Here is a 16,144-nt window from a genome sequence, read left to right on the forward strand (position 1 = left end):
CTAGCGCCTTATGCTGGGAATGAGGTGCAACCTGTGGAAAACTGACAGGTATACATAGGTGCACAACAGAGAGCTCTGGATAAGTGGGGCGCCTACTCACCTGGAAGGACTCCCCAGTGCGTGGCCTGTTGTCTCGTCCCCCTGGAGACCCTCCCCAGCACCTAGCCGCAGTGTGCCCTCCACGGCCACAGTTGGTGCAGGGGACGGCCCCCCTCGGGCTCCTTCTCCTCCTCTCTCTAGCGCCAGCACCTCCGAGCTCCATAGGGCTCGGCTTGGAGGTGCTGGAGGGTGGAATGGACGGCCCCCAATCGGGACGTCCGCGGGTGACCAGCAGGGTGTCGAGACGGATGGACATGTCCACCAACTGGTCGAACGAGAGGTTGGTGTCCCTGCAGGCCAGCTCTTGGCGGACGTCCTCCCGCAGACTGCATCGATAGTGGTCGATGAGGGCCCGCTCATTCCACCCTGCATCCGCCCCTAGAGTCCGGAATTCCAAGGCGCACTCCTGGGCGCTCCTCTTCCCATGTCGGAGGTAGAATAGACGCTCCCCCGCCGCTTTCCCCTCAGGTGGATGGTCGAACACGGCCCTGAAGAGGCGGGAGAACTCCGCGTAGGTGATAGTGGCGGCGTCTATCCCCCTCCATTCGGCGTTGGCCCACTCCAACGCTTTGCCGGTGAGACAGGAGATGAGGGCGGAAACGCTCTCGTGTCCCGAGGGCGCCGGGTGTACGGTGGCCAGGTAGAGTTCCACCTGCAGGAGGAACCCCTGACACCCGGCAGCGGTGCCATCATACGCCCTCGGGAGCGAGAGCCGAATCCCACTGGGTTCCGGAGCTTGGATGGGCGGACTGACCGATAGGGGTGGTGAGGTAGGTGGAGGTGTGGGTACCCCTCTGTTCTCCCATCGGTGCAGAGTATTTATCACGTCCTGCAGGGCGGTCCCGATTTGATGGATCCTGTCGTCCTGCCCACGACTCGGGCGCTGCTGCTGCTCCTGCTGATTCCATCGTAGGTGTGTAATTCTGTCAGGAATAGCTGAATGTGGATGTGGTGCAGGAATCAGGCGCAGGACACAAAAGCTTCGTCCAACACACTTTAGTAGACGACCAAGAAATAACAAACGGGCCTCAAAAGAGCCCGGAGGCGAGCGATTACGCACACCGTGCGTAAACACCAAAATACAATAAGTGCGCACACAAGTGCGAAAACTCTCCAAAACAATGGAGCAAAACAATACAGCACCTGCTGACAGGCGGACAATTACACACAACAAACGACTAACAAAACGAGAACTTATAGGACACATAATCAACACTAAACGGAAACAGGTGTACAACTAAGACAAAACCAAACAAACATCGATAACATACAACGGTGGCAGCTAGTACTCCGGGGACGACGACCACCGAAGCCTGCCCGAACAAGGAGGAGCAGCAGCCTCGGCCGAAACCGTGACAGTTATTGGAATCTGTATTCATACAACTATTGTAATTTCATCATTTCAAGATCCAATCTCAAATCAAACTTCAACTTCAACTTTATTTTTATTTTCACACTTTAGAGTTAAACGTTAAAATTCAGGATAAAAAACGAACAAAAGTAATAAAATACATGAATCAAGAACAAAAAACAAAGGATGTGAAAAATAAAGTTTGCTTTAATAGGACAAGCTAAAAAGGCAGACTGTCAGATGGTACAGTGCATTCGGAAATATTCAGACCTCTTGACTTTTTCCACATTTTGTTACTTTACAGCCTTATTCTAAAATCGGTTTAAATGGTTTTTTCCCCCTCAAATCTACACACAATACCCCATAATCACAAAGCAAAAACAGGATTTTAGACATTTTTGCAAATTTATAATAACAAAAAAAAAACGGAAATATCACATTTACATAAGTATTCAGACCCTTTACTCAGTACTTTGTTGAAGCACCTTTGGCAGCGATTACAGCCTCAAGTCTTCTTGGGTATGACGCTACAAGCTTGGCACACCTGTATTTTGGGAGTTTTTCCCATTCTTCTCTGCAGATCCTCTCAAGCTCTGTCAGGTTTGATGGGGAGTGTTGCTGCACAGCTATTATCAGGTCTCTAAAGAGATGTTCGATCGGGTTAAAGTCCGGGCTCTGGTTGGGCCACTCAAGGACATTCAGAGACTTATCCCGAAGCCACTCCTGCATTGTCTAGGCTGTGTGCTTCGGGTCGTTGTCCTGTTTGAAGGTGAACCTTCGCCCCAGTCTGAGGTCCTGAGCGCTCTGGAGCAGGTTTTCATCAAGGGTCTGTCTATACTTGACTCCGTTCATCTTTCCCTCGATCCTGACTAGTCTCTGAGTCCCTGCCACTGAAAAACATCCCCACAGCATGATGCTGCCACCACCATGCTTTTTCTCTTTTTCTGAGAGTCTTTAGGTGCCTTTTGGCTTCCATCTGAGTGGCTTCCATCTGAAGGAGTGGCTTCCATCTGATTGGTGGAGTTCTGCAGAGATGGTTGTCCTTCTGGAAGGTTCTCCCATCTCCACAAGGGACTCTGAAGCTCTGTCAGAGTGACCATCGGGTTCTTGGTCACCTCCCTGACCAAGGCTCTTCTCCCTCGATTGCTAAGTTTGCCGGGCGGCCAGCTCTAGGAAGAGTCTTGGTGGTTCCAAACTTCTTCAATTTAAGAATGATAGAGCCACTGTGTTCTTGGGGACCTTCAATGCTGCAGAAATGTTTTGGTACCCTTCCTCAGATCTGTGCCTCGACGAAAACCTGTCTTGGAGCTTTACGGACAATTCCTTCGACCTCATGGCTTGGATTTTGCTCTGACATGCACTGTCAACTGTGGGACCTTATATAGACAGGGGTGTGCCTTTCCAAATCATGTCCAATCAATTGAATTTACCACAGGGGGACTTCAATCAAGTTGTAGAAACATCTCAAGGATGCTTAATGGAAACAGGATGCACCTGAGCTCAATTTCGAGTCTCATAGCAAAGAGTCTGAATACTTATGTAAATAAGATATTTCTGTTTATTTAGTATAAATTAGCTTCTTTTTTTTAATCAATTTTAGAATATGGCTGTAACGTAACAAAATGTGGAAAATGTCAAGGTGTCTGAATACTTCCATTCATCACTTTATATTCATCACAGAAGACTGAAATACAACAAAACTGTTTGACATAGAAATTTCTTTTGAAATATTCTTGATTAATTATGAAATTATTAAAAATATTAATAACATTCCACCTATGAGGCCAAAGAGGGCAATTTTTGTAATTGACTGCAGGAAAGGCTTGTTTCAAATGATCATCATCTGGTGAGTGGAACTGTTTTTTTCGTAATAATAATGTATTCTTTTTTTGTTTTTTCTCAGTCTGATTGGTTGACTGTGTCCACCCAGGCCCACTCATGCCTCCGCCCCTGATGCAAACAGGACATGATGACTGAATTACACATCACAAAAAGCTTACTAACCAAGACACATTTTTCAATACCTGGTTTGCATACCCATTTTTGCCTTAGTTAGAATTTACTGGTAGATATGAAACGTCTTTCCTACCTACCGGCTACCGATGACATTCTTCTGTGAGCTGCTCCATGCCAAAGCCAGTTGAGAGCTGAGCACTCTTGCTGCCTGCAGCTGAAACTAGGCTATGTGTGCGGCTGCGGCTCGCATGTGAATATATTTCACGTAATTTGCGATTGTGTAGGCTACTTTGTGCATGATTTCATTATTGTACTTCATAATTGATAAGTCGTAATCCTCAACTATACTACTTTGATACGCATCAGTGGGGATTAAGAAGTGTGTACACACAATGCCCACTGAATTTTTTTTTGAATATATGTCGAATACCTGCATATAGCCTCCACTACAATACCGGCCCTTTGTGTTTTACAAAAAGTGCACTCTCCTACATGTATTACCTTTGCTGTTCGTTCAGCATCACAAACCTGTCACACACTGAAGGCCTATTGGTTCGCCACTGCACAAACATTTCTATAATAGATATAAAGACTGATCAGGTATACATTTGTCAAGAAGGAGTGTATATATTTGGCCTGGCGAAGCGGTTTTATGCGCTTATTGAATGGGATCTGAAAATTATGAGTTTTTACTCATTTACATTTACATTTACGTCATTTAGCTGACGATCTTATCCAGAGCGACTTACAAATTGGTGCATTCACCCTATAGCCAGTGGGATAACCACTTTACAATATGTTATTTTATTTTTTTTTATTTTTTTTAGGGGGGGGGGGGGGGGTAGAAGGATTACTTTATCCTATCCCAGGTGTTCCTTAAAGAGGTGGGGTTTCAAATGTCTCCGGAAGGTGGTGAGTGACTCCGCTGTCCTGGCGTCGTGAGGGAGCTTGTTCCACCATTGGGGTGCCAGAGCAGCGAACAGTTTTGACTGAGCTGAGCGGGAATTATGCTTCCGCAGAGGAAGGGGAGCCAGCAGGCCAGAGGTGGATGAACGCAATGCCCAGATGCGAGCTTCAACTGGAAGCCAGTGGAGTGTGTGGAGGAGCGGGGTGACGTGAGAGAACTTGGGAAGGTTGAACACCAGACGGGCTGTGGCATTCTGGATGAGTTGTAGGGGTTTAATGGCACAGGCAGGGAGCCCAGCCAACAGCGAGTTGCAGTAATCCAGACGGGAGATGACAAGTGCCTGGATTAGGACCTGTGCCGCTTCCTGTGTAAGGCAGGGTCGTACTCTCCGAATGTTGTAGAGCATGAACCTGCAGGATCGGGTCACCGCCTTGATGTTAGCGGAGAACGACAGGGTGTTGTCCAGGGTCACGCCAAGGCTCTTTGCACTCTGGGAGGAGGACACAACAGAGTTGTCAACCGTGATGGCGAGATCATGGAACGGGCAGTCCTTCCCCGGGAGGAAGAGCAGCTCCGTCTTGCCAAGGTTCAGCTTGAGGTGGTGATCCGTCATCCATACTGATATGTCTGCCAGACATGCAGAGATGCGATTCGCCACCTGGTTATCAGAAGGGGGAAAGGAGAAGATTAGTTGTGTATCGTCAGCGTAGCAATGATAGGAGAGGCCATGTGAGGATATGACAGAGCCAGGTGACTTGGTGTATAGGGAGAATAGGAGAGGGCCTAGAACTGAGCCCTGGGGGACACCAGTGGTGAGAGCACGTGGTGCGGAGACAGCTTCTCGCCACGCCACTTGGTAGGAGCGACCGGTCAGGTAGGACGCAATCCAGGAGTGAGCCGCGCCGGAGATGCCCAGCTCGGAGAGGGTGGAGAGGAGGATCTGATGGTTCACAGTATCAAAGGCAGCAGACAGGTCTAGAAGGACAAGAGCAGAGGAGAGAGAGTTAGCTTTAGCAGTGCGGAGATCCTCCGTGACACAGAGAAGAGCAGTCTCAGTTGAATGACCAGTCCTGAAACCTGACTGGTTTGGATCAAGAAGGTCATTCTGAGAGAGATAGCAAGAGAGTTGGCTAAAGACGGCACGCTCAATAGTTTTGGAAAGAAAAGAAAGAAGGGATACTGGTCTGTAGTTGTTGACATCAGTGGGATCGAGTGTTGGTTTTTTGAGAAGGGGTGCAACTCTCGCTCTCTTGAAGACAGAAGGGACATAGCCAGCGGTCAAGGATGAGTTGATCAGCGAGGTGAGGTAGGGGAGAAGGTCACCGGAGATGGTCTGGAGAAGAGAGGAGGGGATGGGGTCAAGCGGGCAGGTTGTTGGGCGGCCTGCAGTCACAAGTCGCAGGATTTTATCTGGAGAGAGAGGGGAGAAAGAAGTCAAAGCATAGGGTAGGGCAGTGTAGGCAGGACCAGCAGTGTCATTAGACTTAACAAACGAGGATCGGATGTCGTCAACCTTCTTTTCAAAGTGGTTGACGAAGTCATCCACAGAGAGAGAGGAGGGGGGGGGGGGGGGGGGGGGGGAGGATTCAGCAGGGAGGAGAATGTGGCAAAGAGCTTCCTAGGGTTAGAGGCAGATGCTTGGAATTTAGAGTGGTAGAAAGTGGCCTTAGCAGCAGAAACAGATGAAGAAAATGTAGAGAGGAGGGAGTGAAAAGATGCCAGGTTGGCAGGGAGTTTAGTTTTCTTCCATTTCCGCTCCGCTGCCCGGAGCTCTGTTCTGTGAGCTCGCAATGAGTCATCAAGCCACGGAGCTGGAGGGGAGGACCGAGCCGGCCGGGAGGATAGGGGACACAGAGAGTCAAAGGATGCAGAAAGGGAGGAGAGGAGGGTTGAGGAGGCAGAATCAGGAGATTGGAGGGAGAAGGATTGAGCGGAGGGAAGAGATGATAGGATGGAAGAGGAGAGAGTAGTGGGAGAGAGAGAGCGAAGGTTGCGGCAGCGCATTACCATCTGTGTAGGGGCAGAGTGAGTAGTGTTGGAGGAGAGCGAGAGAGAAAAGGATACAAAGTAGTGGTCGGAGACATGGAGGGGAGTTGCAGTGAGATTAGTAGAAGAGCAGCATCTAGTAAAGATGAGGTCAAGCATATTGCCTGCCTTGTGAGTAGGGGGGGACGGTGAGAGGGTGAGGTCAAAAGAGGAGAGGAGTGGAAAGAAGGAGGCAGAGAGAAATGAGTCAAATGTAGACGTAGGGAGGTTGAAATCCCCCAAAACTGTGAGGGGTGAGCCATCCTCAGGAAAGGAACTTATCAAGGCGTCAAGCTCATTGATGAACTCTCCAAGGGAACCTGGAGGGCGATAGATGACAAGGATATTAAGCTTAAATGGGCTAGTGACAGTGACAGCATGGAATTCAAACGAGGAGATAGACAGATGGGTTAGGGGAAAAATTGAGAATGTCCACTTGGGAGAGATGAGGATTCCTGTGCCACCACCCCTCTGACCAGATGCTCTCGGGGTATGCGAGAACACATGGTCAGACGAGGAGAGAGCAGTAGGAGTAGCAGTGTTTTCAGTGGTAATCCATGTTTCCGTCAGTGCCAGGAAGTCGAGGGACTGGAGGTTAGCATAGGCTGGGATGAAGTCAGCCTTGTTGGCAGCAGAACGGCAGTTCCAGAGGCTGCCTGAGACCTGGAACTCCAGGTGTGGGGTGCGTGCAGGGACCACCAGGTTAGAGAGGCAGCAGCCACGCGGTGTGAGGCGTTTGTGTAGCCTGTGCGGAGAGGAGAGAACAGGGATAGGCAGAGGCATAGTTGACAGGCTGTAGCAAATGGCTACAATAATGCAGAGGACATCGGAATGAAATGAACTAAACATCTGGGAAAGGAGAGAGTAGGGCCTCCCTCACCAAAACTCCCAAATATAACTCACCCAACTTCCACCTCAGAAACTATAATTGTTTCACTGAACCACCCACATAAAAACTCTCCCAACTTCCACTTTAGAAATTAGAATTGTTGTGAACTACAGCGGTTCAATGTTTCAAGGAATAGACTCAACTTACTTTATTCAGCTAGCTAACTATGACGCCATAGCTAACTAGCATGCTAGCATCCAATAACACACAGTTTAGCACCAATACTTGGTTACAACAAACTACCAATAGTGTGTTAACACACTAAACACATAATTCGTGTCCGTGTCTAGTTCCTTTCATAACGCAGCAATAATTAAACGTTGGCTAGCTAGCACAAATATATTGTATTTAGCTGCTACAGTACAGCTAGCTGGTCGTGTTGGCTAGCTAGCAATGGCTGCTGTGTTGACTTTGTTTGAAAAACGGCGGCGCTGCGAACAAATGTAACTGGCTAAAAGGATATTGTATCTAGTTGCTACCGTTGCTAATAGCTACTCGCCAGCTAGTCCAGGAGGTGAGTTAGCTAGCTAGCTAGCTTCGTGCTACACCCGGCACCGCCGAATACAATGCTAACCTACAATAACTACCCACAACAGCCCACGATGCCTACCTACAATACCTAACTACAATCTAAATACATAATTTAAGCCTTACTCGACAAAGCCCAAACTATGTATAAAGCCAAACTTACCCAACGCCAGCTGTCTGGGTGGCAGACAAGAAGACATTTGTCTTCTGCAATCAGTAGCTGTAATTAAGTACAGTAGCTACTAACTACCTAACGTTAATGCCTCAGATAATGAGGTTAGAAAAACAGCTGAATGGTAGGTAGCTAGCTTGCTTAATTACAGGTACTCTTAAGCGTGAAATAACATTGGAAACAACTATCCACCGTTGCTAAAAGTTACCAGTAGCTACCCGCTAGCTAGCTAGCTTTATTGGTCCAGGTAGTGGGTTAGCTAGCCTCGTGCTTCGCCGGGCTCCGCCGTATACAATACTTACCTACAATAATTACCTACAATAACCTACAATAACTACCTAAATAAACTACCTACAATACCTAACTACAACTACCTACCTACAATCTAAATACATGGTTTAAGCTTTACTCAACACCATATAAGAAGCCAAGCTTACCTCCTGCTAGAGACAGACAGACAAGAGCGACTCTACTCCTCTGGTCTCGGGAAGAAATAAGAGTCCTCACTGTCCGAGAGAGTCAAGACCGAGTTAAAATGTCTGACACAGAGACAAGACCAAGACACTCAAAATGTGGCCTCGAGTACTACAACACTGCCAGAAACCATATACTGGACCATAGTCCAAAACTCATTGGCTATGGAGGTGCATATTTGGTGTGCAATACTGTTTTCCACATAACCTTGCAAAGCTCTCACAGAACTGTTGTATAAAGTGGGAATAAGCCTCTCCAACTCGCTCAATGTTGATACATCTTGTACATAAGATGTTACAGGCTTTGACAAAATGGGTCCAAACAAACATAATGGGCATCCTCCACAAGTCCCTTAAGGTGTAAACACGTATATTTTTTCCATTCTTCTGGATTGAAATGAGAAAACCCTAATGAGATTTTATTAGGTAATTTTATTAGGTAGCCCATCATCCAGCACACCAATGTTCTTCCACACATGAAAAGTAAAACAAAAATGTTGCTGTCCACAGTAAAAGATTATGCATAGGGTCCACTACATCCCATTGGTCAAAAACTGGTTGAATCAACATTGTTTCCACGTAATGTCAACCCCCAAATTAAATGTGATGACGTTGAATCAGCGTGAAAACTGATTGGATTTGAGAAAAGACATAAACTTAAGGAAATGTTGTCCTTTTTCACCCAATTTTCACCTAAACCCAATTATATGGTGAAATGTTTGTTGATTTCACATTGAATTCACATTAGTTGACAACTCAATCAAAATCTAGACGTTGAACTGACATCTGCAACCAGTGGGATGTCTATGGGCAGGAAGTATGGCCATTTAAATAACTTTGAGAATCTGGCCCTAGTTTTAGTCTCTATGGCTTTCCTTTCTGCCCTGGTCTTAGCCTGTGTCCACCAGGGTTGATGCCAATTCCAATTAACTCAGAAAGTAAAACAAATTACAATTCCAAATTTTCCACATGGAAAAACATTGGAGAGAATTGGAATTGGAATGTCAGTGTACTTCCTGAATTGACTTGAATTGACCCCAACCCTGGTGACCACATGTTGAGGTGTGATATTATATGGTCATATAGTATTGTAGGTTTGGCTGATTATAGAAATATACAGTGCCTTTCAAAAGTATTCATCCCCATTGGCATTTTTCCTATTTTGTTGCATTACAACCTGTAATTTAAATTGATTATTATTTGGATTTCATGTAATGGACATACACAAAATAGTCCAAATTGGTGAAGTGAATTGAAAAAAATAACTACATTTCAAAAAGAAAATACCGGAAAAGTGGTGCGTGCATATGTATTCACCCCCTTTGCTATGAAACCCCTAAATAAGATCTGGTACAACCAATTACCTTCAGAAGTCACATAATTAGTTAGATAAAGTCCACCTGTGTGCAATCTAAATGTCACATGATTTGTCACATGATCTCAGTATATGTACACCTGTTCTGAAAGGCCCCAGAGTCTGCAACACCACTATGCAAGGGGCACCACCATGAAGACCAAGGAGCTCTCCAAACAGGTCAGGGACAAAGTTGTGGAGAAGTACAGATCAGGGTTGGGTTAAAAAATATCAGAAACTTTGAACATCCCAGGAAGCACCATTAAATCCATTATAAAAAAGGCCGCCCACCGAAACTCACGGACCAGGCAAGGAGGGAATTAATCAGAGAGGCAACAAAGAGACCAAAGGTAACCCTGAAGGAGCTGCAAAGCTCAACAGCGGAGATTGGAGTATCTGTACATAGGACCACTTTAAGGCGTACACTCCATAGAGCTGGGCTTTACGGAAGAGTGGCCAGAAAAAAGCCATTGCTTAAAGAAAAAAATAAGCAAACACATTTGGTGTTTGCCAAAAGCCATGTGGGAGACTCCCCAGACATCTGGAAGAAGGTACTCTGGTCAGATGAGACTAAAATTGAGCTTTTTGGCCATCAAGGAAAACGTTATGTCTGGCGCAAACCCAACACCTCTCCTCACCCCGAGAACACCATCCCCACAGTGAAGCATGGTGGTGGCAGCATCATGCTGTGGGGATGTTTTTCATCGGCAGGGACTGGGAAACTGGTCAGAATTTAAGGAATGATGGATGGCGCTAAATACAGGGAAATTCTTGAGGGAATCCTGTTTCAGTCTTCCAGAGATTTGAGAATGGGACGGAGGTTCACCTTCCAGCAGGACAATGACCCTAAGCATACTGCTAAAGCATCACTTGAGTGGTTTAAGGGGAAACATTTAAATGTCTTGGAATGGCCTAGTCAAAGCCCAGACCTCAATCCAATTGAGAATCTGTGGTATGACTTAAAGATTGCTGTTCACCAGCGGAACCCATCCAACTTGAAGGAGCTGGGGCAGTTTTGCCTTGAAGAGTGAGCAAAAATCCCAGTGGCTAGATATGCCAAGCTTATAGAGACATACCCCAAGACACTTGCAGCTGTAATTGCTGCAAAAGGTGGCTCTACAAAGTATTGACTTTGGGGAGGGGGTGAATAGTTATGCACGCTCAAGTTTTCTGTTTCTTTGTCTTATTATTTGTTTGTTTCACAAGAAAAAATATTTTGCATCTTCAAAGTGGTAGGCATGTTGTGTAAATCAAATGATACAAACCCCCTAAAAATCTATTTTAATTCCAGGTTGTAAGGCAACAAAATAGGAAAAATGCCAAGGGGGGTGAATACTTTCGCAAGCCACTGTAATTACTCCTCAGAGCACTGAATCCAAAAAAGCCTCCACATTTGTGGAATGTCGTGGAACACTGGCACAAATCAGCCAATCAAATTAATAGGAATAGAAGAGGGCGTGGTGATACCAGCACAGATACCAGTCTTTAGATCAGCGTTTCCCAAACTTGGTCCAGGGGACCCCAATGGGTGCACAATTTGGTTTTTGCCATAGCACTGCACAGCTGACTCAAATAATTAAAGTTTGATGATGAGTTCGTTATTTGAGTCAGCTGTGCAGTGGTTCGGCAAAAACCAAAACGTGCACCCCTTGGGATCCCCAGGACCGAGTTTGTGAAATGCTGCTTTAGATCCTCAGAGTGGACAGGAAGTGACAAGATTCTTCAGATAAGTACTAACCCTTTGATGCGTACATCACATAGTTGTGATCAATGTTGAGTGGTCCCTGCAGCGTACCATCGCAAATATGTGATTGGAATCGTAGCAACAGAGCATAGCTATGATGCAACAAACACTTCTAAACAACATTGTCTGAAAAGCATCTAAACAATGTTTTGTACTGATGGGAAATAAAGGTCTTCAAAACTTTATTCCTCAATATCACCTTTTATTGTAAAAGATAAATGCAATCTTCATCATCCAAACATCACACGGAACACATCCACAACCAAATTCATTCCATAAACCAGTCTAAATAACAAGTTGCACTGACAAAAAACATAATATAAGTTAGCGACATAAAAGCCTACTGCCTAGCCTAACCGTAGCGCAAAAGCTAAACAGGGATGAAACCATTTGGGGGGGTCATTTCATTTGTGGGGGGGGGGTTTCAAGTCCATGGGGGGTAGAAATAGGGGAGGTATCGTGGGGGGATATGATGCAGGAAATACTACTATGATGGGGCATTTATCAACTAATGGGGGGCAAGCAGAGGAGAAGTTTATATGCTAAATAAAAAATAAAACCCCTGGAAAGGTGGGTCTGAGCTGGCAACTCTGAGGTACCATAGTTACAATCTGATGACCTGTTTAAAACCACTGGGAACTCAGAAATCTCCAACTTCAGTGCGGTCAAGACAACTGGGAACTCTGAAAAAACGAGCTCCGACTGGAAAAAAAATATTTTTGAACGGTCATCCAGCTCGGGAACTTGTGCCTCTTTCTAGAGCTCTGACTTTCAGACCTAAAGACCACTGACGTCATGATTTGACCTCGTATTTTTCGGAGTTCCCAGTTGTCTTGAAAGCACCATACGTTAGTCGAGTGAACTATCCCTTCACCTCGTTTTTTATAACACCTTTTGTCTGACAGACGCTTATGTGACAACCAGAATGCATTGTATGATGTCAAAAAACATGGCGCCACAAATAACTGGCAAACAGCTTAGCATTAGCTCATCATAATTAGTACAACCTTCAAAAAAGTATTTTACACATATAATAAATGAATAAAACAGTAAATACATTATGCTCCATACATACATATGGTATACTACGGTAGAAACGACAACAAGATATACAGAAAATAAGGCCCTTACTTTGATAGGAACGCACACATGTCCAAAGTTATTATTTGTAGCTAAAGAAAACAACAATGAAGGCAATGCGGTTGCCAGCGGGAAAAAGTTTGTGCAAGGCCTGTTCTGACTAAAGATGGGAAGTGCTTGGGCTCTCGATGAAGAGTTCTCAACAATGAACTGAGCTACTTCATATGTGAATTAATGAGGAGGCGGAACACACCTCAATTCAAACTGTTGTTAGAAAATAATTTGAAATTGACAAGTTGAAACAGACTATAGATAATTAGCAGGCAGCGTGTCTTGGTTTGAGGGCAGCTTGGGTTAACTGTCCTGTTGCATAACAATCACATTTTGGAACAGTGAGTGCATTCAGACATCACGCTCATAAAAAAACTCATGCTGGGTTGACCGTTAGAGATATTTGGAACTCAAATGTGAAAAAGCTCATGAGTACAAGTACTAATGTAACCTATTTGGTGCTGTGTTGACTACCCCCGCATGGGGGTAGTCAACTGTAGCTCAGCTGGTAGAGCACGGCGCTTGTAACGCCAAGGTAGTGGGTTCGATCCCCGGGACCACCCATACACAAAAATGTATGCACGCATGACTATAAGTCGCTTTGGATAAAAGTGTCTGCTAAATGGCATATTATTATTATATATTATATGGAGAGAAAGAGAACTGTGGGTTTTTACTGAATCTCTCTAAATCATGAGGCTCATTTTTATTTCCTGATGCACATGAAAATTCTCTGTGACAAGAATGATCAATTAAGATCCAACATCTGTAGGAGTTTGGCTCTAAACAAGTTCTGTTCAAAATGAAGCAAGGTGGCAAATAAACTTGAACAACATTACCTTGAAAACATAGAAATTGGTGGAAAGCGTGAATATGAACTTGAACAATATTACCTTGCTAAATAAACAAAATACTGTTTTGGAATTTCTCTCATCTCATAATGGGTCTTATTGACGTGGTCTCATTAGGAAGGTAACCTCCAGAGTGAGCAGTGTGTGTCTGAGGGGTTCATCTGTCTATCACTCCATATCTCTCACACGTTGCTATGGCAGTTGAGATACTCAGATACTGCCCCATAAAGGAGTGGTGCGGAGAGTGGCGAAGTGTCATACCTAGGTATGATCTGGTCTGCGCAGGTGGAGATGGTCTGCTCTTGCCTTCAGTACAGAGACAGAGACCATACAAATACACAGACCGTACCAATGATCATCTTCAAGAAGAACTCAAGGAGAACTTGATTTGTTGTTTTTATAATTCATCAACCATACGAATGATAATCAATTATTATCTTTCAAGGGAAACTTACTTTCAAGACTTTGAAATTACTTTGTTTGATTAATCATCTAAATCGCTTAACTTGGATAAACTGAACGTTCTCAGGTCCTGTGTACACTAGTCGTGTGTGCCTGCTGTCAATGACAATAGAGTTCAACTCCTCCCATGAGATAGTGTTTGTGCTGCATGGACTGAACATGACACAGACATACAAACACATCTACTTCTCATTTACTCTCATCCTATACCTCTTCACCATTGTTGTGAATCTGACACTGATCGTTACCATTTTTCTGGAGAAAATGTTGCATGACCCTATGTATTTATACCTCTGTAATCTGTGTATTAATGATATCTGTGGCGCTTCAGCTTTCTACCCAAAGATACTTTATGACCTTTTATTTGAATCTCATGTGATAACATACATAGGGTGCATGACCCAGATATTAGTCATCTACTCCTATGTTTTCTGTGAATTCACCAGCTTGACAGTGATGGCATATGACAGGTATGTTGCCATCTGCAAGCCTTTACAATACCACTCTATCATGACTACTCGAAAAGTGTGGACACTGCTTCTTCTTACTTGGCTTTTCTCATGGCTAGAAAGTAGCATTGGGATGGGACTAACAGCTAGGTTACCCCTCTGTGGCCTCGACATCGATAAACTCTACTGCTCAAACTGGGCCGTCGTGAAGCTCTCATGCGTTGACACCACTCTGAACAACCTCTACGGCTTCATTATCACTTTTTCTCACATCTCTCAAACGATACTCATCCTGATTTCTTACGTGAACATCATCAAAGCCTCTTTGCGTTCCCGGGTGGAAAGGAAGAAGTTCATGCAGACCTGTCTGCCTCATCTGATTACCCTAACTAACTTCACCATATCCATCACCTTCGATGTGATATACGCTCGCTATGGTAGCAACACCAGCCTGCTGGCCCTGAGGAATATCATGGCAGTGGAGTTCCTAATTGTGCCTCCTCTAGTGAACCCTATAATATATGGGATGAAACTCACTCAGATTCGGAATCGAGTTGGACAGATGTTTAACCGTAAAGTTGCTGACCTGACCTAATTAATTGTGGTGATGTACTGCAGTGTGTATCAACATATCTTTCTTGTTGATCTATTTTACATAAAGCTAGACCATTTGCATGTGTTCTTTTTAATGGAAATTAGGAAGGAAAAGCTGCAACTTGTTCACAATTAAAAACGTGGTACTTTATTTATTGAAATATAAAAATCATGACATTTCATCCATCAATGGCAGTCATCAGAATACTTTTTCAAGGACGTCATGTGTAATAACTTTGGCCCACTTATTTGTTGTTTTAATGACTGCGTTATTCTCCATGAAGTCATCTTCTTACACTGACCAATTAAGTGAAAATAGCTGTGTATATGTCACAGGTGAGACAAATGCTCGTTGATTACTTTGCAAGCTTTAGCCCATGTGCTTGCTAATTGATTAATTGAGATTTGTGATTAGCTCCCTGTTGTTCCATGCCCCTTTACAGAGAGGAAGTGGCGAAGCGAGAGATTTTACTCTGCCCAAAATCTGTCCACACAAAATAATCCCACAAAGTGAGGAATTTTTGTATGGAGGTCAATGAGAGATTGTCGAATTAGGTCAACAAATAATGTAATTGCTAATTGAGACTTATTTGATCTAACAGAATTTTTGCAATCGTTAGGTTGTTACAAATGCACTGACATACTGTAACTGGACGCATGTGGCATTTCAGAAAAAATAAATAACCTACTTTATCAGAGTTGTGCCTCTTTTCATAGAGATTGATAGAAGACTCATCATGGATATAACCCATTTTAACATGGACATTGCCATTGAGGGCTTCCACCATTTAAGGTAGTTGACTGGGTGGGGATTCCTATGAGTTGGGAGCCATCAGGCAATGAAGAAGGAAAAAATGTATCACTTTAAAATAGAGATGGCCTCAGTGGTGCTGCCCATTCTGTCACAGACACTATAATGGCATAGATACAAAGATGAGTTCTATATACTGTATCTATATGGCCCATTGTTCACACGCGTATCTGCCCTCTCATTGCCTATAATGGTCCCACCTGATCTTGCATCCTCCCGCCTGCCTTCCATCTTTGAGGACATGTACAGTATTTCCATTGTTATTGCGGTCAATCGACTTCATAACTTTTGGTTGAGATGCGACTGCCCAGGGGAAGGTACAGGTGAGAGGGAAGATACGTTGTTGAA

The 16,144-nt window shown here is 44.5% G+C and overlaps 1 protein-coding gene across 1 annotated transcript; it reads left to right on the forward strand.

The window, feature by feature from the left end:
• Window positions 1–14,044: 14,044 nt before the first annotated feature.
• LOC311105790 (olfactory receptor 4E1-like) lies at window positions 14,045–14,986 on the forward strand (the record flags this gene model as incomplete). Its single annotated transcript, XM_084147991.1, has 1 exon — window positions 14,045–14,986. One exon carries the CDS (start codon window positions 14,045–14,047, stop codon window positions 14,984–14,986), a length of 942 nt encoding a protein of 313 aa, XP_084004117.1.
• Between the last annotated feature and the right edge of the window lie 1,158 nt (window positions 14,987–16,144).

The sequence above is a fragment of the Coregonus lavaretus genome (assembly GCF_964263955.1).
Source record: "Coregonus lavaretus genome assembly, chromosome: 30".
NCBI classification, from domain to species: Eukaryota; Metazoa; Chordata; class Actinopteri; order Salmoniformes; family Salmonidae; genus Coregonus; species Coregonus lavaretus.